An 18,679-nucleotide genomic window follows, 5' to 3' on the forward strand; every position below is an offset into this window, starting at 1 on the left:
TGCAGGTCAAAGGTCAGGAGCATCTGTCAACTTGCTAGAGTTTCGTTTGTGCCATGCATTGGGCTGTTCCCCTTTTTTATAACCCGTGAGAGAGGCCCTGTAACCATCCCCTTTTTAGAAAGCGTCTCCAGAGCCCATGTAACTCACAGTTTACACAGTCTTTAGTTTTCTTTGATGTTGTTGCCTTAAAAATAAGAGCATTCCAGCAAAGATGTCAGGGAACTTTACACAGTCAAAAATAAAAGAGCTAAATACTCTCAATTTCTTGGGAAAACTTGAGACTTGGCTGAGAAGAACAAAACTATAGTCTGTGGTTATTTCTGGCTGTGGGCACTATTGTTACACTAACTGGCTCATTGTCATGTCCCATTGTCATAGATTCTAGCGATGATCAAAGCAAGTCTCTTGGATTCCAAGGGGGAAAAGCTCGCATGAAACAGGAAAGGCCTGCCCTGAAATTCTCACGCGCTGTTTACCAAGCTGCTTCCTTGGTCAGCGAGCGAGAGCGACTGACTCGCTGGACCACCGGGAGAACCAGTGTCTGAAACATTGTCCTGCCACACTCTAATGACTTAAAAACAACCCACAAGTTTAGATTAGTTTGTTATCCCTGTGATCCTCTGACATTAACTTCGTCTTTTAGTTCTTTAAAATAATTCTGGGGTTGGGGAACCTAAGAATACATTCTCTTCTCACACACAGTATGCAGTTACCTTCTCCCCGCTTTGGGTTAGAGTAGCTGAGGCTGCTGTTTCCCTCAGTCTGATGCTGTCCACTTTCAGGCTGAGGTTCCTCCTCCACTCCACTCTCCCACAAGGTGCCGTCGTTCAAGCTTTTGCAGTTGTCTTGTGAACCCTGTCTCTTGTGCAGCTCCGACTCGGCAACTCCATCCTGGCTGGCACCATTGCAGTGCTTAGATGGCGAGCAGTGCTGCGGTACAAATCCGACAAATCTCATCCCTCTCTTAGCAGCAGCATTAACCTGAGGTTTAAAGAGACGGCAGGACCAAGATAAAGCCCATGTATGACCCAGCCGACTAGCTTCCAGTCTCCGAGGAGGCCATTAGAGGACAGTAAACTGACTAGTAACCAAGGCACACCTAGAAGCCAGCTGAGAACCCCTGAAGTACACTGCCTCCAAGACTGAGTTCAGGCTCACCAGGACTTGTCAAACAGAAGTGATCTGGCTTAGAAATGATAAAAACAGGACCGTATTTTCCTCCGAAATTCTGCCATATTTGGCAAGAACTAGTAATTTTATAGCATGGTTTTTGGAGGCTATTAACAGTGATCTTTCCAGTTGGAGCGAAATTAAAGACTATTCCAGAACACTCCCAAAATAACTGAAACAAATACACCCTCGCTATTAAAGAAGACATTAATTGAAAAGCAGAAGGCACACAGCACTATTTGATGTTGATTCAGAAAGATGTTAGAAGATCAGTTCTTATAAATGTGTACAATTAAAGCCTGAGTCCAACTCACAGCCCCTGTAATGAAGCTTTCCAGTCTGCCTCTGCCTGATGTCTGTCATTAGCCTGGGCCAAATACACAGAATTAGATTTATCCTGTCAGTCAAGAAGCAGTCTCTGAAGCAGGTGGCTTGAAATCTGTGAAATAATGTGGGGTCTTAGTAATAGTGATTTCCATTCTCATGCCTGTGACACAATCATCTTAATTCTTCGAAGCATACACTGCCCGAGACCTATGGGTGGCAGTGTTCTTTCCTGTGTTCAGTTGGCAGTAACCCACCCAGGGCAGAGGCTGTGTCCTCTTCACTGCCTTTGTAAGTACTCATTAAATAAGCAAAAATGAAGATTTTTTCATTTTGGTTTTTGTTTGGTTTTTCAAGACAGGGTTTCTCTGTGTAGCCCTGGCTGTCCAAGAACTCACTCTGTAGACCAGGCTGGCATTGAACTCAGAGCTCAATCAGCTTGCCTCTGCCTCCTGAGCATGGGATCAAAGGCCTGTGTCACCATGCCTGGCTCAGCACTGTTGGTTTTTTCATGGTCACTGATTTAAACATCTAAACTAAAAGTTTTAAGTGTTATCCTGAAGTTACATGGAAACCCTGACAGAATGAAATGTTTTTTTTTCAGGGAGAACTGAAGAAAAAGCAGAGCAATCAATCAAAGGAGCTTCTGGGAGCCAGCTGGGATGATGGCAATGGCAGGAGTCAGAACCCTGGACTGTGCCGGCCTGCCTTCCTCCCTCGGAGTCCACTCTGACAGGTAATACTGTGCTTACTTAGACCACGAAGTTCCCTCTTCCAGGTGTACATGGGAGGGCTTGGTGTTCTGGAAGTTGGAAGGGTAAATTTCTTGTCAGTGTTCTCTAGGTATAGGTTTCAGTGGAGACATTCAGGTAAACCTTTCTTTCTTATGGTAACACATACTTCTTTTTTCCTGGAAAAGTCTGTGAACAAATGTATTGATGTCTTTTCCATTTTAACTTGGAGGATGAATAATTTTAATTATATTTATCTATCAACTATCATCTATCTATCTATCTACCTATCTATCTACCTATCTATCATCTATCTACCTACCTATCTATTTGTGTGTGTTGCGTGTGTCCATATGCACATGCGTGTGCCTCGGTGTGATGCACATGTATTGCTCAAGGGACAACTGGCAGGAGTTATTTCTCTTCTTCTATCACGTGAGTTCCAGAGATTGAACCCTGGTCATCAGCTTTGGGAGCCACGCCTTATCTCTTGCTCTGTCTTGCCTGTCTTGGACGACTGATATTTTTAAATGTGGTGCTTTAAAATCCCGAGGAAAAAAAATGCAAACTGAATATTAAAAATAGAACGGTCAGGGGTGGGATCAAGCGTAGAGTAGAATGCCAGCATGCACGGGGCATGCAAGTTCAAGCCTCAGAACCACAAACAAGGAAACAGAGTAAAAACAGGAGACATTAATATATTGTTAAAGTTTGACTTGAACATTAGCTGTTCAACAATCAAGTCCTCACACAACGTGGCTGTTCAAAACAATATTTGGCATTCACCAGTTGCTCTTGTGCATGCCCAGGGCAATGTTTGGCTATTTCACGTGTATACTTCCTGAAGCTTTTCACCTCGAGGAGAATCCATTACTCTAATTGCTGAGACAACAGCGCCTTCCTGTTTAAGCAGGTCTTTAACTGTTTCCAGGAAGTTAGACTCAAAACAAGTGCCCTGACCGTTGCCTATCAAGGCTCAATTAGTAGCTTCATTTTTGTTTCAAACGACAATGTCTGGAGTGGATATATTCCCAGAATGGAAAAACAAAACAAAACCAGAATAGTAGCAGTAAACAACTCATGTACCCTGTAAATGGTGGAATTTTCCTACCAGCACAGCTGAGTGGCAACCCTGTACCTAAATGGGCAATGGTTAGCAGCTGTTGGTGGCCGGGCACAAACCACAGGTGACCTCCACAAGTCAGCACAGAAACAAACTTCACTGTTTCTTTTTCTCTTTGTAACCCAGGGTGGTCTGGAACCCAGGGCCTCCCTGCCTCAGCCCCTTACCTGCTCACGGGCCTGTAGATGAGAGTCTGCACACCTCACTCCAGTCTCACAATTTTTACCTGAAAGGAAGTGCCTTGGGTAGACGCTATATATTTAAATTAAATAAAGGCGAGCTGGGTGTGGGGCTGTCTGATTTAATTCCAGCACACAGAGGCACAGCTAGGCTGACTTCTGTGAGTTCAAGGCCAGTTTGGTCTAAAAATCAACCTGTGGGTCTCCTTTGGCAAACCTCTAGCTCTAAAAATATTTATAATATTATTCATAGCAGTAGCAAAATTACAGTTTTGAAATAGCAATGAGAATAAATTTCAGGCTGGGGATATCATGACATGAGGGCTGTATTAAAGAACTACAGCATTAGGAAGGCTGAGAACCGCTGGTCTCCGGGAGAGTTCCTGGGGCAGCTAACGGCACATAGTAAACTGTTAAAAACAAAACCAACGAAAACCCACGGCAACCAAAGACAACAACAACAACAACAAACAAATAAAAGCTAAGAACTTATAAGAATGCCAATGTGACTAAAAACAACTTTCAACAAAAAATCCCATCAATTTAGAATATTTATGGTATATAGGGCTTTTTTTGGTTTCGTCAATCTACATTTAGTGTTCAATTTTTTATTTATGCAACTTCCAAAGTATACATTATTGTAATTTTCCCTCAATTTCTTTTCAAGTTAATTTTTCTTAAAAAATAAACATGATTTGCTTTTTTTTGCTAACAGTTGAATGTGTCTACTTTTTGGTTTTTTTTCCATATATTTTTCATATAAAAAAAAAAGAAAATCTTTTTATCTCATCTGAAACTTTTGGAATCTACTTTCCGCAGAACAATTCCCTGCTTCCCTAAGCATTGACTGAAATAGAGGTATTCCTACTGTTTCCTGCTGCTACATTTGTCATTAAGCTTCCCTTACGCAGCGGGACTTCCTTCTGCTACCGCTAGTCTGTTCTACGGGCTCTTATGTACGAGTCTGTGATGGCTACTCTTGGTGGTCAATTTGCCAGGGTCTGGAGTCAGTTAACAGTCAGGTTGATGGGCACACCTGAGAGGACTTTTCTTGCTCAGTTTAACGGAAGTGAGGAGACCACCCTAGGCGCCGGCTCAGATAAGAGGAAATGGAGCTGCAGAGCTTCCTAGCAGTTGCCTTTTGCCCTCATGTGATGCAAAGTCCATTTACGCTGGCAGCAAATCCCTGCTGCTGGTTTTGGCTGACATTAAAACCCAGCTTCTTCAGCCTTCAAAAAGGAACTGAAGACTAGCGGCTTTCCAGGCCTTCGGCATCCAACTGGGACTGGTGCGGCATCTGCTACTGGGTATGAAGCGGCCCCAGTATGAATGGAGCCTTTGCTCTCCTGCTTAGACCGTGCTACATAAACCAGCCTGACAGCCCCTTCAAAACTCTCGTTCTACAGCTCTTCTTCCATAGGATCCTGGCTAAGGCAGTTTAGGCTCTATAGTTTGACTCACATGCTCTCCATTTTGAATTCTGTGGAATACATCATCATTGGTTTCTTAATCTTTTGGGTTCTCCTCTGTAGCCCAGGCTGGCTTTGAACTCATGGGTAGCTGAGGATGACCTTGCACTCAAGGTCCGTCCCCTTGCACAGCGCCAGGATTACAGGCCTGTGTTACCATGCCTGGGTTCCCCATGGTTTTCAGGTAAGAAAGGAAAGTGTTTCTTAGCTGCCCGGAGGAAGGCACTCTCGGTTCCTTTTCACGAAGTACCTTGTCTATGAGTTCCTTTGCAGAGTCGTTCCCTTGCGTCTCACACGTTAGCGGGCACTCCTCTATCACAAGCCTGGCGCGCCTTTGTCCGCCTGCGGCTGAATGCTTGGAGCTGCAAGAAGACGCGTGCAGTCAGAGGCAAGCTACCAATTTCCAGCTTGGTCCAGCGGAAAGCCGGGAGCAACTCGAAAGTAAGGTCAAGGCTATCACTTCGTTATTTCATTCCGATGTTTATCTCAACAAAAGTGCACAGACACTCAGTGATTTCTGTTACCTTACATTTCTGTAATTTAACCTCCCAGCGATTTAAATCCCTAATTTAAAGAGCCTGTTGTTGGACAGAAGCACAAGTACACATGGAAGCAGGACAATCCTATTTAAATGCAGATTAACACATCTGGCTTTCTTCCCTTCTCCTTACTGAACTAACTTTAGCCAAGTTGTAGTCATTATAAGCCTATGTAATACTAAAAGCAGGAAAGGTGGTTTATACACAGTTGATGGATCTGTAATCAGGACAGAAAAGCATTACTACAGTGTAAAAATGTCAAAATGTAAAAATTCGTGCTTAGAAGTGCTTGGAATGGAAACACTGGTACTGTAGTAAAGGCTGAAGTCTATGCACACCCGTGTGTGCCTGTATGTGCATGGGTTGTGTGTGTATACGTGTGTGTGTGTGAATGTGTGTGAATTGTGCTTGTGAAGGCACACACACGCACACAGGTAATTACTGAATAGCAGCAAATAGTCACTGCCTCTTATAAACAAGACTAAAGGGGCTGGGGACGTGGCTCAGTGGTAGAGTACCTGCCTAGAATGTGCAAGATCTTGGATTTGATCTTTAGCAGTGAACAACAAAACCTCCCCCAAGGATAGGCTTTTTCTGTGTAGCCCTGACTGTTGTGGTCTGTAGACCAGGGTGGTCTTGAACTTGAACTCAAAGATCACCTTTGCCTCCTGAGTGCTGGGACTAAAGGTGTACACCACCACCACCCAGCTTTTTTTTTTTTAAAGGTAACTTCATATGTGTCTCAGGCCAGCCTCAAACTTAATATGTAGCAGAAAATGACTTTATCTTTCGACCCTCCTGAATGCTGGGATGACAGGTGTGTGAGCCTATTTCTGGTTTCTGTGGTACCAGAAAATGAGCCCAGAGCCTCCAGGCAAGCCCTCAAACAACTGCTTGGTACTTAGTCGTTGTCAATCAACTAGGAAGGACTAGGAGGTGTGGCTTTGCTGGAGTAGGTGCGTCACTGCCAGAGGGCTTTAAAGTTTCAAAAGCTGGGCAGTGTTTGTTTTTCTGCCTTCTGCCTGCAGCTACTGCTCCAGCCCCGCCATAACTGCAAGCAACCCCTAGTTAAATAGTTTCTTTTTCAAAGAGTTGCTTTGGTCATGATGTCTCTTCACAGCAACAGAACTGTAACTAAGACAGCTGCTTTCTTGTGGAGCTATGACTCCAACCCAGGGCCTTGCACAAGTGTCGCACCACTGAGCTATGTACTCATCCTGAAAGGGAGGACCTTGAGACCCCATTTTGCTTGTGAAAACCCAGCTTCAGTCCCAAGAACCCCAAGAACTTCAGTCCCAAGAACCCCAAGAACTTCCATTTGATTTAGGGAAAACGTTGCCAATATGTCTGTTTAATTTATAAGAACTTGGTGTGGTAGTTCTTTCTGCTATGAAGGGTTTAGGAAGCTAGCTTCAGCTGCCGTTTTATTTATTTATTTATTTATTTATTTATTTATTTATTTATTTATTACACTGTACTCATACACACCAGAAGAGGGCATCGGATCCCATTACAGACAGCTGCGAGCCACCATGTAGTTGCTGGGAACTGAACTCAGGACCTCTGGAAGAGCAGTCAGTGCTGCTAACCGCTGAGCCATCTCTCCAACCCCAGCTGCCATTCTTTTTTTTTTTTTGGTTCTTTTTTTCCGGAGCTGGGGACCGAACCCAGGGCCTTGCGCTTCCTAGGTAAGCGCTCTACCACTGAGCTAAATCCCCAGCCCCCCCAGCTGCCATTCTTTTTTTTTTTTTCTTTTTTTTTTTTTTTTCTTTTTTCTTTTTTTTTTTTTTTTTTTTTGGAGCTGGGGACCGAACCCAGGGCCTTGCGCTTCCTAGGCAAGTGCTCTACCACCGAGCTAAATCCCCAGCCCCCCCAGCTGCCATTCTTAAGGAGAACACAGGTAGGTGGAAGAACTCTGAGAGAGGCTGCCTAGGCTGGCCAGTTTGCTTCGGCTAATTGCTGACCCTTATCTTCTGGGGGTTTCTATAGGAGTTACTACACATACAGCTTTACCGGGCATTTCTTGGATCTATCTCCCCTTCCCCTTGCTGCTCACACCCTCCCTTGGTATTTATTTGCCTCCAAAGAGTAAAGACAATGATGGGGGTGGGAGGATAGGGTGGTGGGTGGTGGGTGGTGGGTGGTGGGTGGTGGGGGGTGGGTGGTGGGTGGTGGGTGGGGATGGGGGGTTGGGGGGATGGGGGTTGGGGTTGTTCTGGTTCTCTTCTTTGGAGCTAGGATCTTCCCATACAGCCCACAGCAGTGCCTCACCCACCCTCCTGAGTGCTGGGGTTCCATACATCGACCCCCACAAAATGTACCTTGAATCAGTCTCTATCATCCTCCATCACTCTTTCAGATTTTCTTTTCTTTTAGACTTAAGAAAGAAAGAAAGAAAGAAAGAGAGAGAGAGAGAAAGAAAGCCAGCCAGCCAGCCAGCCAGCCTGCCGGCTAGTGGAACCACACACCTTTAATCCCAGCACTTGGGAGGTAGAGGCAGCTGGATCTCTGGGTTTGAGGCCAGCCTGATCTACAGAGTAAGTTCCAGGATAGCTAGGGCTACACAGAGAAACGCTGTCTCTAAAACAACAACAACAACAACAAGAACAACAATAAAAAAAAAAAAAGGTTGAAGAAAGCCATCAGTCTCAACTGCCCCGATGACTTTTCTCCAGCGCTGTGCTTACCTTAGCTTCACTCGGGATAGCACCGCCCTGTACAGATGACTTGCTGGGAGGTGCTTCCGCTGCCCCACAGGCTGTATAACAGGGTGAATGGCCCCAACAACATAGCCCTTAAGATAATAGTCTTCCACTTTGGCAACTATATCCAGGACTGAATTTATCTTGATGACTTCTGGATTTGTGGAAGCTGGGATACCAAGAGTGAAAAGAAAACTTTACACTGGGAATATTGCATTCTATCTTATTTCTATCTATGTGATGATGTTAGTGAGTAAGAGAGACAACCACATGGCTTAATTTCGAGTAAGACACACCAACGCGTGTTATAAATTTCCCATTTCAAGTGAGATCAAACGTGTCCAGGGTAGTATGACTGTAGACTGAACCCATTTTAGACAACAGCAAAGGTGATTGACCCAGCTGATAGGTACACAATGTTGCCAACATTCCAGGGCCAGGATACTTTACACGTTCCCTTTTCAACCAAAAGCATTACTACGTAGAGTTTTATCTAAGTGACTGTATCGTCTTTAAAAGATATCAGTGACATACGTCAAAATAATAATTTAAAGAGCAATAGTTTTTACGGCTAGGGTGAGACGCCTGAGTTCTTTTTACTACTTCAGTAGCATTAGTATTCTCTTGTTTTCTGAGACAGTGTTTCTTTTTGTAGCCTTGGCTGTCCTGGAATGCTCTGTAAACCAGGTTGGCCTTTAACTGTCAGAGATCCGACTGACAGAGATCTGTCTCCCTAGTTCTGGGATTAAAGGAGTGCACCACTGTGCTGGAAGAGATGCATGGTTTCTTAAAGATACAGTCTCTATAAGTTTAAAAACTAAAAAGGGGAGACATTGTATTTCCTGGACAGAAATCATTGAGAACAGAACTAGATGTAGATGAAAAAAAATTTTTTTTTTTTTTTGAGCTGGGGACCGAACCCAGGGCCTTGAGCTTGCTAGGCAAGCGCTCTACCACTGAGCTAAATCCCCAACCCCTGTAGATGAAATTTAAAAGCAACTGCCATGTAATTGAAGTGACCCTCAACCCCCACATCTCTGGAACTCTGTAAGAACGTACTTGTGTGGCGAGACGAGAAAAGGGAACTGGTAGGCAGTGGGAGAACATGTCTTCACACTCTACAAGTTCTCACTGAAATAGCTCCGTTTTCTGGGATTCTTCTCACTTTATGAAGGACAATTAAGGATTACTACCCAGAGGGAGACCTGGAGTTGGCTCCTGAGAAAACATGAAATCATTCCAGTAAGGGCTGCACTGGCTCTGCATGGGCTGATGGAGCCCAGTGCGGAATTGTTGCTGGTTGCCTGAGCACAGGTTAAGGGGCAGATGAGGAAGAAGGGTCAGAGAAGCCCCGAGACCTCACGCTGTCTCCCATGATGGAACAACCCCACAGCAGTGAGCAGTCACCCCAACTTCTCAAATGAAAATGAGGCGCTCTACAGAGACTTACGCCCGCCTCACAGATAATTCCCTTCCATTTTATCCCCTTTTCATTTCAACTAATATCCTACATCTAAAATATTTTCTTCATCACAATGCATAGACATGAACACAGAGGACAGTCCTGAACTTTGAAGAAGCATCTGGTCTCCGTGCAAACATCCGGCCCTGACTGTCTGTGTAGCAAGCTTCCTTACTCGTTTTTAAAACGTTTGGTCTACAAACCCTGACTTTTACAAAGAAAGCAGCTGGGGAACTATACAATAATGTGGAACAAATTCTTAGGACCAGAGAATAAAATATAAAGTTATCTTTAGGACTAGGTGCCAATTGTACATGATTTTAAAGAAAATTACAGCCATTTACTGGCTCACATGGCAATGGGGCAGGAAGTGGAGAAGTTAGCATGACACGAAAAATCTCCAGTCCTCCTGTCAGCCTCCCTTTGTGCACTTCACTTTGACATGGGACAGCTGGAGTTCTGCCCCTGTTGCTCTGTCTTACCACAATAAGCCTTCGTCCCCTTCTCTGTCCCCGACCCCAAGATTCCTGCCTCTGCTGTGTACACTGTGCTGTGTTTGAGACCCTGTCTCAGAAAAAAGACTCCATTAGCATTCTCACTTTGCCATATATAAGTGTGTGTGTGTGGGGGGGGGCATATTTTTGAGAGAAATTGAGGGATTCCAAGAAGAGAGATCAATAACTCCAAATTCCATATCTTTGCCTGGTTCATTAGTCCATCCCTCGTCAGGTCCCCCTGGGCTGTATGAGAAGACTAGCAGAGCGTGTGAGACACAGCAAGCCAGTTAGCATCTTCCTCCATGGTTTCTGCCTGGAGTGCCTGTCGTGACTTCTCTCACTGATGGGTCATGACTGCAAGTGCAAGACGCAATAAACTCATTTCTTCCCAGGTTGTCCTTAGTCATGGTGCTTACCATAGCGACAGAACGACAAACTAGGACAGGACTTGGTGAAGAGAAACTCTGTGACTTTTATCCAAAGGCTTTACAGAGCTGGTTTTGCTTCTCTGGCTGGCTTGGTAGGAGTCAATTAGGTGTGTATGTACATGCGTGTGTGTGTGTGTGTGTGTGTGTGTGTCTGTGTATATGTTTGTATATGCATATGTGCATGTAGGTATATATATACATGTGTGTGTGTGTGTGTGTGTGTGTGTGTTCGCGCGTGTGTCTGTGTACACAGTGGTCTTATTGTCAATCTCCATCTCAAATTCAAAAGTTTTGTGGAGAACCTCTTTTCATGTCGTCCCTCTGTCTGAATGTTTTCAGCCATGTTGGCGTTGACAACTGCGAGGTATTCTAAACCGAGTTGTTCTCCCTGTGAGGATGGCAGAGCAAGGACTTTTCAGCTGCCCTCAGAGTGGAGTACGTGGTGTAATTACGCCCTCTACGACAGGCCCAGCTGTGAGGACAAGCCTTTGATTGGATGTCCTCGTGTAGGGCAGTGATATGAGAGCTCTATTACCCTTTAAACACAGGAGATTAAGGCGAGGCAGCCGTTGTTTCTGGTAGGTTCCAGCACAGGCAGTGAGCAGCAGCTGCAAGCTCTCTTGCTTGCCCGAGTGCTGTACAAGTGCTTTGGAAGAAGGAACAAATGGTGCTTATGGCCTTGTGGGTGTGGCTGGTTACTAGTAAATGAATGCTACATGATCTGTAAAAGCCTTGCTATACCTTACAGGGCTGTTGTGAGGAAGCAGTCTGTAACTGCTCTAAAACTTACACAAAGCTAAGGGAACGTTTACTGCTACTAAAACATGTTGAGGGTTGAACAACATTGTCTCTTCTCGAAGCTTCTAAAATGGAGTATCTGTTGATTCTTTTCATACTCCTTCCCTAAAAAGTTTCAAAGAATGAACCTTTAAATGCCAGGCAGTGGACATGGTGCCTCATGCTTGTCATCCCTCCATTTGGGAGGCTGCCACAGAAGGATCACCACAAGTTCTGAAACTAACTGTGTTACATAAATGAGTTTCAAGATAGGCTGGGCATGAGGCCTTAAAAAAAAAAAACCCAACCCAAATTACTAAAACGGATGCAAAGCCGTACTCCATAAGGCTGAGCCATTGTTCAACACTGAAACTTTGGCCCTGGTGATGTAATGCTATGCGAGCTACATATGTTCATTCCTGCCGACCTACCTGTGAGGACTTGCTTGTACTTATAAAATGTATCTAAAATTGTTTTCTTAAGTGAAGACAAAATGTGCAAACTCCAGCAAGCAACTTTGCCACAGTTTTAAAGGGCAACCCGCGCCTTCTCCCCAGCAACTGTAGAACAGAGTTAATTTCTATAAGTGCCAAGTCCTAGGTGAACAGGTCATGTCCGGTTCTTGATCCCAGCAAACCCTGTACGGTGTTTGTTATTGCCTGATAGGGCAACTCAAGGAGAGAGATCTATTGTTAGCAATTTCTGAGGCTGACCTGGAACCCAGGCAGGAAGATGGGGAGACCGGGGCACTCAAATGCCCACAGGAAGGAAAACGTCATTGGTTTGAACCTGAGTTGTTGAAGATTTGTGAACTCAGACATGAGATCAGTCAAACCATGGTTCTCAACCTTCCTGATGCTTCTGTCCTTTAATTCAGTCCCTCGGGTTGTGGGGAGCCCCCAACCACACATTCATTTTCATTGTTTGATCACACTTATAACTTTGCTACTGTTGTGAGTGGTAAAGCAAACAGCCGGTATCCAGGATATCTGCTATGTGGTGGAGACCCGCAGACTGAGAACCACTCATTTACACTATGACAGACTGTTAAGTATCTTAACGTGTGGCTGTTAAGAGGATTATGTGATTTAAGAAATCAAGAAACATGGGCTGGAGAGATGGCTCAGTGGTTAAGAGCACCCAACTACTCTTCCAGAGGTCCTGAATTCAATTCCCAGCAACCACTTGGTGGCTCTCAACCACCTGTAAAGAGATCCGATGCCCTCTTCTGGTGTATCTGAAGACAGCTATAGGGTACTTATATATTATAAATGAATAAATTAAAAAAAAGAAATCAAGAAACAGGCTACCATGTAAATAACACCTCAACCTTTGTTTATCAATGAAACTGGCCACCACTGAAGTCACTCAGTGTTATTAAATGAAGTAACATAAAGGCAGCCTTTCTTTTTCTTTTCTGTCTTCTTGTAGTTTGAGACAGGGTCTTAGGAGTCCAGGCTAGTCTTGAACATGGGTATAATTACCTTGCACCAGGCTTCCGAGTGCTGGAATTAGAGCTGTGTGCTAACTTGCTTGGCACTGGACACATGACAGTAGACTCCATGGCACTTTGGGAATCTTGTGACTTGCCTTTGTCTGCTTTCTCCTCCATGTACGGAAGCTCCCCTCAGGCCACAGAATTCCTCTTGCTTCTGGCCTTCAGTCACCCTGACTTTCTGCCTTGTTTGCTTTGTCTCCATCCATACCCCATCCACTCTATCAACTGTTCTCCAGAGGGTGGGTACAACACACACAGCAAGCACTGAACATACTTAAAAGAAGTGGTCTGCTCTCCCGAGGCCTCCCACTCTACCCTTTCCAATCCTGGTTCTCTCTCTCCACTGAACTGAGCCTGACTGTCCACTATCACTCCTTGCTCTTCCCTTAGTGTGGGAGACTAGGAGGACATCCCTAATCTCTACAATTTAGTGTCAAGCAGAGACCATGTGCAGCCTGTCTCTGGGCTATACTGCCAGGCAACTGGCAGATGTCTGGAGCTTTGTGAAACAGGATCATACAGTGGCTACTCAGTGACTCATGCTATACCACGCAGTGCTGGGCTTGCCCGTGAGCAGTTAGAGCTGTGCTTTCATTGCACTCTAAGGGTGGGAGCACAGGATGCCACGGAGTTTAGCTGTGTATCCCTTTTGGCTGCTCTACCATAGTGTGAATGAGGCCATACGGTGCAGAAAGCCTACCATGCTTATAGTTTGGTCCTTTAAAGAAACCGTTAGTGGGAGTCTGCAGTCCAATGGTCACTCATGCCCATGGTTTGGGAATTCCCATTGCTTGACATGGACATCCTCGTGCACTGCACGGTGTACGTGGGCCCTGGGCACGTCTTCAGTTAAGTAGAAGATGTCAATTGTTTTTCAAATGATTATAACACTATGCTACACCTGATATTGGCATTCTTTCAAAATTTTAGCAATTCTGGGTGTTTTGTAGTAGTGGTTTTTAATATGCATGTGACTGGAATATATGTCTTTTGCCCACTTGGATTTCTGATTTGTCTGTCCAGATTCTTGTCTATTCTTTTTTTAAAGATTTATTTATTTATTATTTTATGTATGTGAGAAGATTTATTTATTTATTATTTTATGTATGTGAGTATACTGTCCTCAGACACACCAGAAGAGGGCATTGAATCCCATTACAGATGGTTGTGAGCCACCATGTTGGTGCTGGGAATTGAACTCAGGACCTCTGGAAGAGCAGTCAGTGCTCTTAACCACTGAGCCATCTCTCCAGCCCCCTCTTGTCTATTCTTTTATTGAGCTGTCTTTTCCTTATTGTCTTGTAGTGCTGGTTTAAATACTCAGGACAGAGTCTCACTCATTCTTTACATCTTGGATGAGGTGGCATTTCTCCAGAGTCTTTCTGGACCTGCCCACTCAGGTTCCTGGCCTCTGCAGTCCCAGGCTGCATCACAGCACATAGTGTGAAAGAACGCTGTGACTGCATGCTTCCTTCCCAGTTCCTGCCACAGGAGCTCTTGCAGAGGTAGTCTGCTCATATGCACAGAACCAGGCAATTTTAGAGTGTACACAAGAGGTACTAAGAGTGTACTTTTCCCCTGATACAAGCAGCACAGGCAGGAAAAGAGGTTGCAGAGATGATGAAGAAAACAGGAATGTCTACTCATTGTCTGTTTTCTTGTTTTGTTTCTGAGTCAGGACCTCACTTGCTGTGTAGACAAGAATAGTTTTGAACCTCTGATTCTTCTGCCTCCACTTGCACAGTGCTGGGATTACAGGCCTATGTCTTCACACTTTGTTTTATGCAGTGCAGAGAACTGAACCCAAAGCTTCATGCATGCTAGGCACATACTCTCAACTAAGCTTCATTCCCAGCTCTTGACAGTTTTATGCGTGGGTCAGCTGAGTGCTATTATTAGAGATCCCCTCCTCTACAGACTCAGGATGGGATTCTTTTCCACAATAGTCTGTGTTTGTGAGATTTGTTATCTTTTCTCGGGTGGGCTGTGTGACCATTTCAAACGTAACGGGACACCTTATATAGCTTAGTAAAAGAAAGAATAGATATTACATCCATGCTTGAGAGGATTCAGTCGATCTCGTTACCACTAGTTACTGCTCCCCACAGCCCCCCAGGAGCGCTTTAACATTTACAAATCCTTTGACTGCCAGGGGAATGTGTCCTGGAGTTTATTAGATTGATACAGTTATGCAAAATGCAACTTGACTTGCAAAATTTCCCTCCATCTCTGTCTCCTCACCCCTCTTCTTTATTTCTGACCAGTCTTGCTGTGTATCTCAGGCTGGCTTCAGACATGCAGTCTTCCTGTCTTGTCTTCTACGCCTGGGATTATAGGCAAACACCAACATGCCAAGGTTTTTATTTTAAACCTCTATTTCTGACCATGTATTAACTCTTCTTGACTTTCAGTGCATTCTCTGTATAGTGACATTTCTATTCTTCTCGAGTGTTCTCTAACACTCCACATAACTGACTCCTTCTGTATTAAACCTGTGCTCTTGCCTTGATGGTGTTATTTGAGTTATTCTCTTTACAGCTGTGCCCCAGACCAGGCTAACACACTTTGGGCCCAGACTCCCTCTTTTGAAGACTTTATTTCACGTGCCCCTCAATACTAGCTAGGAATACAAAGAGGAGTAAGAACTGTCTTTAAATAAGGAAAGGGGCGAGGTCGATGCCAGTCTTGGAGATAGAGGTGTTCTCACAGGAGGGACAGGAGCAGCTAGCTTTAGTGAGTACCTCCCTTGTGGGTCATCATCTGTCATTTCCTTTAATATCTAAAGCAGCTTTCTGATGTAAGTATCATTAGAATCCTTGTTCATAGTTAAGGGATCTGGACGGCAGCTGAAAAGGGCTCATGACCCAGGAACTCATGACCCATGATTAGAGCACTGGTTCTCAAACTATGGGTTGCAAACCCTTTGAGGGGGTTGCATATCAGATATCCTGCATATCAGATATTTACATTATAATTCATAACAGTAGCCGAATTATAGTTATGAAGTAGAAATGAAAACGATTTTATGGTTGGGGTCATTGCAGAATAGGAAGCATATTAAAGGGTCCCAGCATTAGGAAGGTTGAGAGGCACTGGACTAGAGTTTTGTGTGCCTAATCTTTATGCTATTATTTTCCTTGTTGAGATGTAAGGAATGACTGGAAACCCCCTTGCTCCCTAAAACTAATAAAACAACAACAAAAAAAAGCAAAACTAAACACAAACAACAAAGAAGCCACTGCAGGTGGAGGGCAGGGAAAGCAGAGAGAGGAAGTGAATGGCTATGGAGAGCAGTAAAGAGAACATGGGAGATGGAGAAGACGGGGACTTTAAGTTGTTTTCTGGTTGAATCTGGTGTGTGTATGCATGTGTGTGTGCACGTGTGTGTGTGTGTGTGTGTGTGTGTGTGTTTGTGTGTGTACATCATGTGGAGGCTGACAGCTGGTCACTGTCTACAATCACGTTGTACCTTAATTTTTGAGACAGGCAGGTTTCTCATTGTATCTGGCACTCATAGACTGGCGAGGCTGGGGGGACAGTGCTCTCCAGACATTTCCTGCCTGTCTCCCTGGGGCTGGGGTCACTTGACACACTTGGGTTTTATGTGGGGCTCTGTCCCTATGCTTGGACAGCAAGCATTTTGCTGACTGGCCTGCACCAGGCTGGATGTTTGGTGAGAGGGTGGGAAGAGGGTAGTGACAAGAGTGTGTACCCACAATAGAGGGGCTGCTCTGAACCATTGAGCAGTGAATAAAAGCTACATTTCATTCTGCTACAATATATGCTGTGATGGTTTGCATATGGTTGGCTCAGGGAGTAGCACTAATAGAAGGAGTGGTCCTGTTGGAGTAGGTGTGTCACTGTGGGGGTGGGGCTTTAAGACCCTCACCCTAGCTGCCTGGAAGCCAGTATTTTGCTAGCTGCCTTCAGATGAAGATGTAGAACTCCTAGCTCCCCTTGCACCAGGCCTGCCTGGATGCTGCCATGTTCCCGCCTTGATGATAGTGGACTGAACCTCTGAACCTGTAAGTCAGTCCCAATTAAATGTTGTTCTTTGTAAGACTTGCACTGGTCATAGTATCTGTTCACAGCAGTAAAATTCTAAGACACATACACTACCATGGAAAGTTGGCACAACAGAATTTGTTTGGGGAATGCAATGATTGGGGAAGGGGAGAAAGGTAGAATTGAGTGGGAAACAACTTGTTCAAGATAAACTGTAACATAACATAGGGACTTGGAAGGCTCCTTCCTTAAACTTTATTCTCTGTTCCATGACTTCTGTTTAGGAAAAAACAAACAAACAAACTAACAAACAAACAAACAAAACAAAACAAAACAAAAACCAAAAAGTCCGCCAAACTGAGGAAAGTAAGAGATAGGTTCATTGTGAATGCACACAGCTGTTACAGGCCATTTTGTTTCTGCCAAGGTTTCTCACTGTGCATAGCCTGGCAGCTAGGAGCAGCCGCTATTCAGTTCTCTTCCCAGCAATCCCAGGAAGGGATGGCCAGTGCCAAGCAGAGGGCTGGCATGTGTTAGCCCACCCAGACTCACTATCATAGACACTGGAGTGGCAGGCAGGTGGCTGTCAAAGGCTGGAGGAGAGAGGCAGGCTAACTACGCCTGGAAGAGGGGGCAGAGCTGGCCTGGTACACAGAGTCCTGCCTTCTGAAGCAAAGGCAAAGGCAAGACCAAAACAAATGGTTGAACAAAAACCCCAAGGAAGAACGTGTGGGAGAACTGGGAAGAAATGGGCCCCAGAGACCAGGCGCCTGTACCAAATAGGAAGCAGATGCTACCTATAGACATGCGCCGGCTTCAGTGTGCGCATGCGCACATCAAACCCATGCCTGGGCTTTACAGTGAAATCACCCTTTCACAGCAACATTTAGAGTGGAAGGTGGAAATTATGCTCCTTTCACGGAGGAAAGGGCTTCTGATAAAACCAAAATGGACCGTTGAATAAAAGCTGTGTATCTTCTTGATTCAAAGACAATCGCATGAATACAAACTTATTGGAGGCACTAACATTTTGGAATGGCATGCATCAGAAAAATGTTAACTCCTTAAAGTTCTATAGTCCTAAGGTGAGCTGTGCGTCAGAATCCTAAGGTGAATTCTGAAGTCCAGGGTTCTGGCCTAAAGCTTCAGGAATACATAGGAAAGGGATGATTTTACATCCTATGCGTCTGTAAGGTAAGGGTGAGAACCCCACTCTAGAAGCACCCTGTCACAAGGGTTTTTCTCGGCATATAAAAACTCATGACTATCTGGCTACTTTTCCATCAGCACTAACTCAGTGCAGTGTATGTTCATACAACAAAAACCACTGAGAATATGAACTTTTCTCCTGTTGGCAGCCTCATCCTTACTTGGCTTCTTTGATCAAAATAGTTGATGAATATGTCTGAAGCACAGGTACAGATCTTCTGGGCTTCCCAATTTGGCTTGCTGGCCAGTTCAATTTTTAACAAAGGAAAACGGGCTGCTCTTGCTTCCCGCACAAAGACACACTGTTTCCAGAAGGGAAAGGGCGGCAGTGGTGGTGGAGAGGCAGAGGCAATATCTAGTCGGATAAATAGTTCAGTTTTCTATCAACTAATGGAATGCATAATCAAAGAACTAAACTCAGCAAGCATATTTCTCTAAATTTCACTTCTTTCCCTCTCTCTCTCTCTCTCTCTCTCTCTCTCTCTGGCACATCGTAATTAAAGATGCCGTTGTTTTAAACACTGCTGTCCTGTGTCTCAGGGACTCTGAAGCAGTCAGTATTCAGA

At 44.6% G+C, this 18,679-nt stretch overlaps 1 protein-coding gene across 1 annotated transcript in view; it reads right to left on the bottom strand.

Annotated features, from left to right (window-relative positions):
• Positions 1–18,679, bottom strand: part of Rftn2 (raftlin family member 2) — a 55,979-nt gene that overhangs the window by 35,987 nt on the left and 1,313 nt on the right. Inside the window, 3 exon segments of the mRNA NM_001431326.1 lie at positions 714–981; positions 5,247–5,358; positions 8,223–8,406. Of these exon segments, the coding sequence (NP_001418255.1) occupies positions 714–981; positions 5,247–5,358; positions 8,223–8,406 (564 nt within the window).

This window comes from Rattus norvegicus, chromosome 9 (genome assembly GCF_021556685.1).
Source record: "Rattus norvegicus strain SHRSP/BbbUtx chromosome 9, alternate assembly SHRSP_T2T, whole genome shotgun sequence".
Taxonomy (NCBI): Eukaryota; Metazoa; Chordata; class Mammalia; order Rodentia; family Muridae; genus Rattus; species Rattus norvegicus.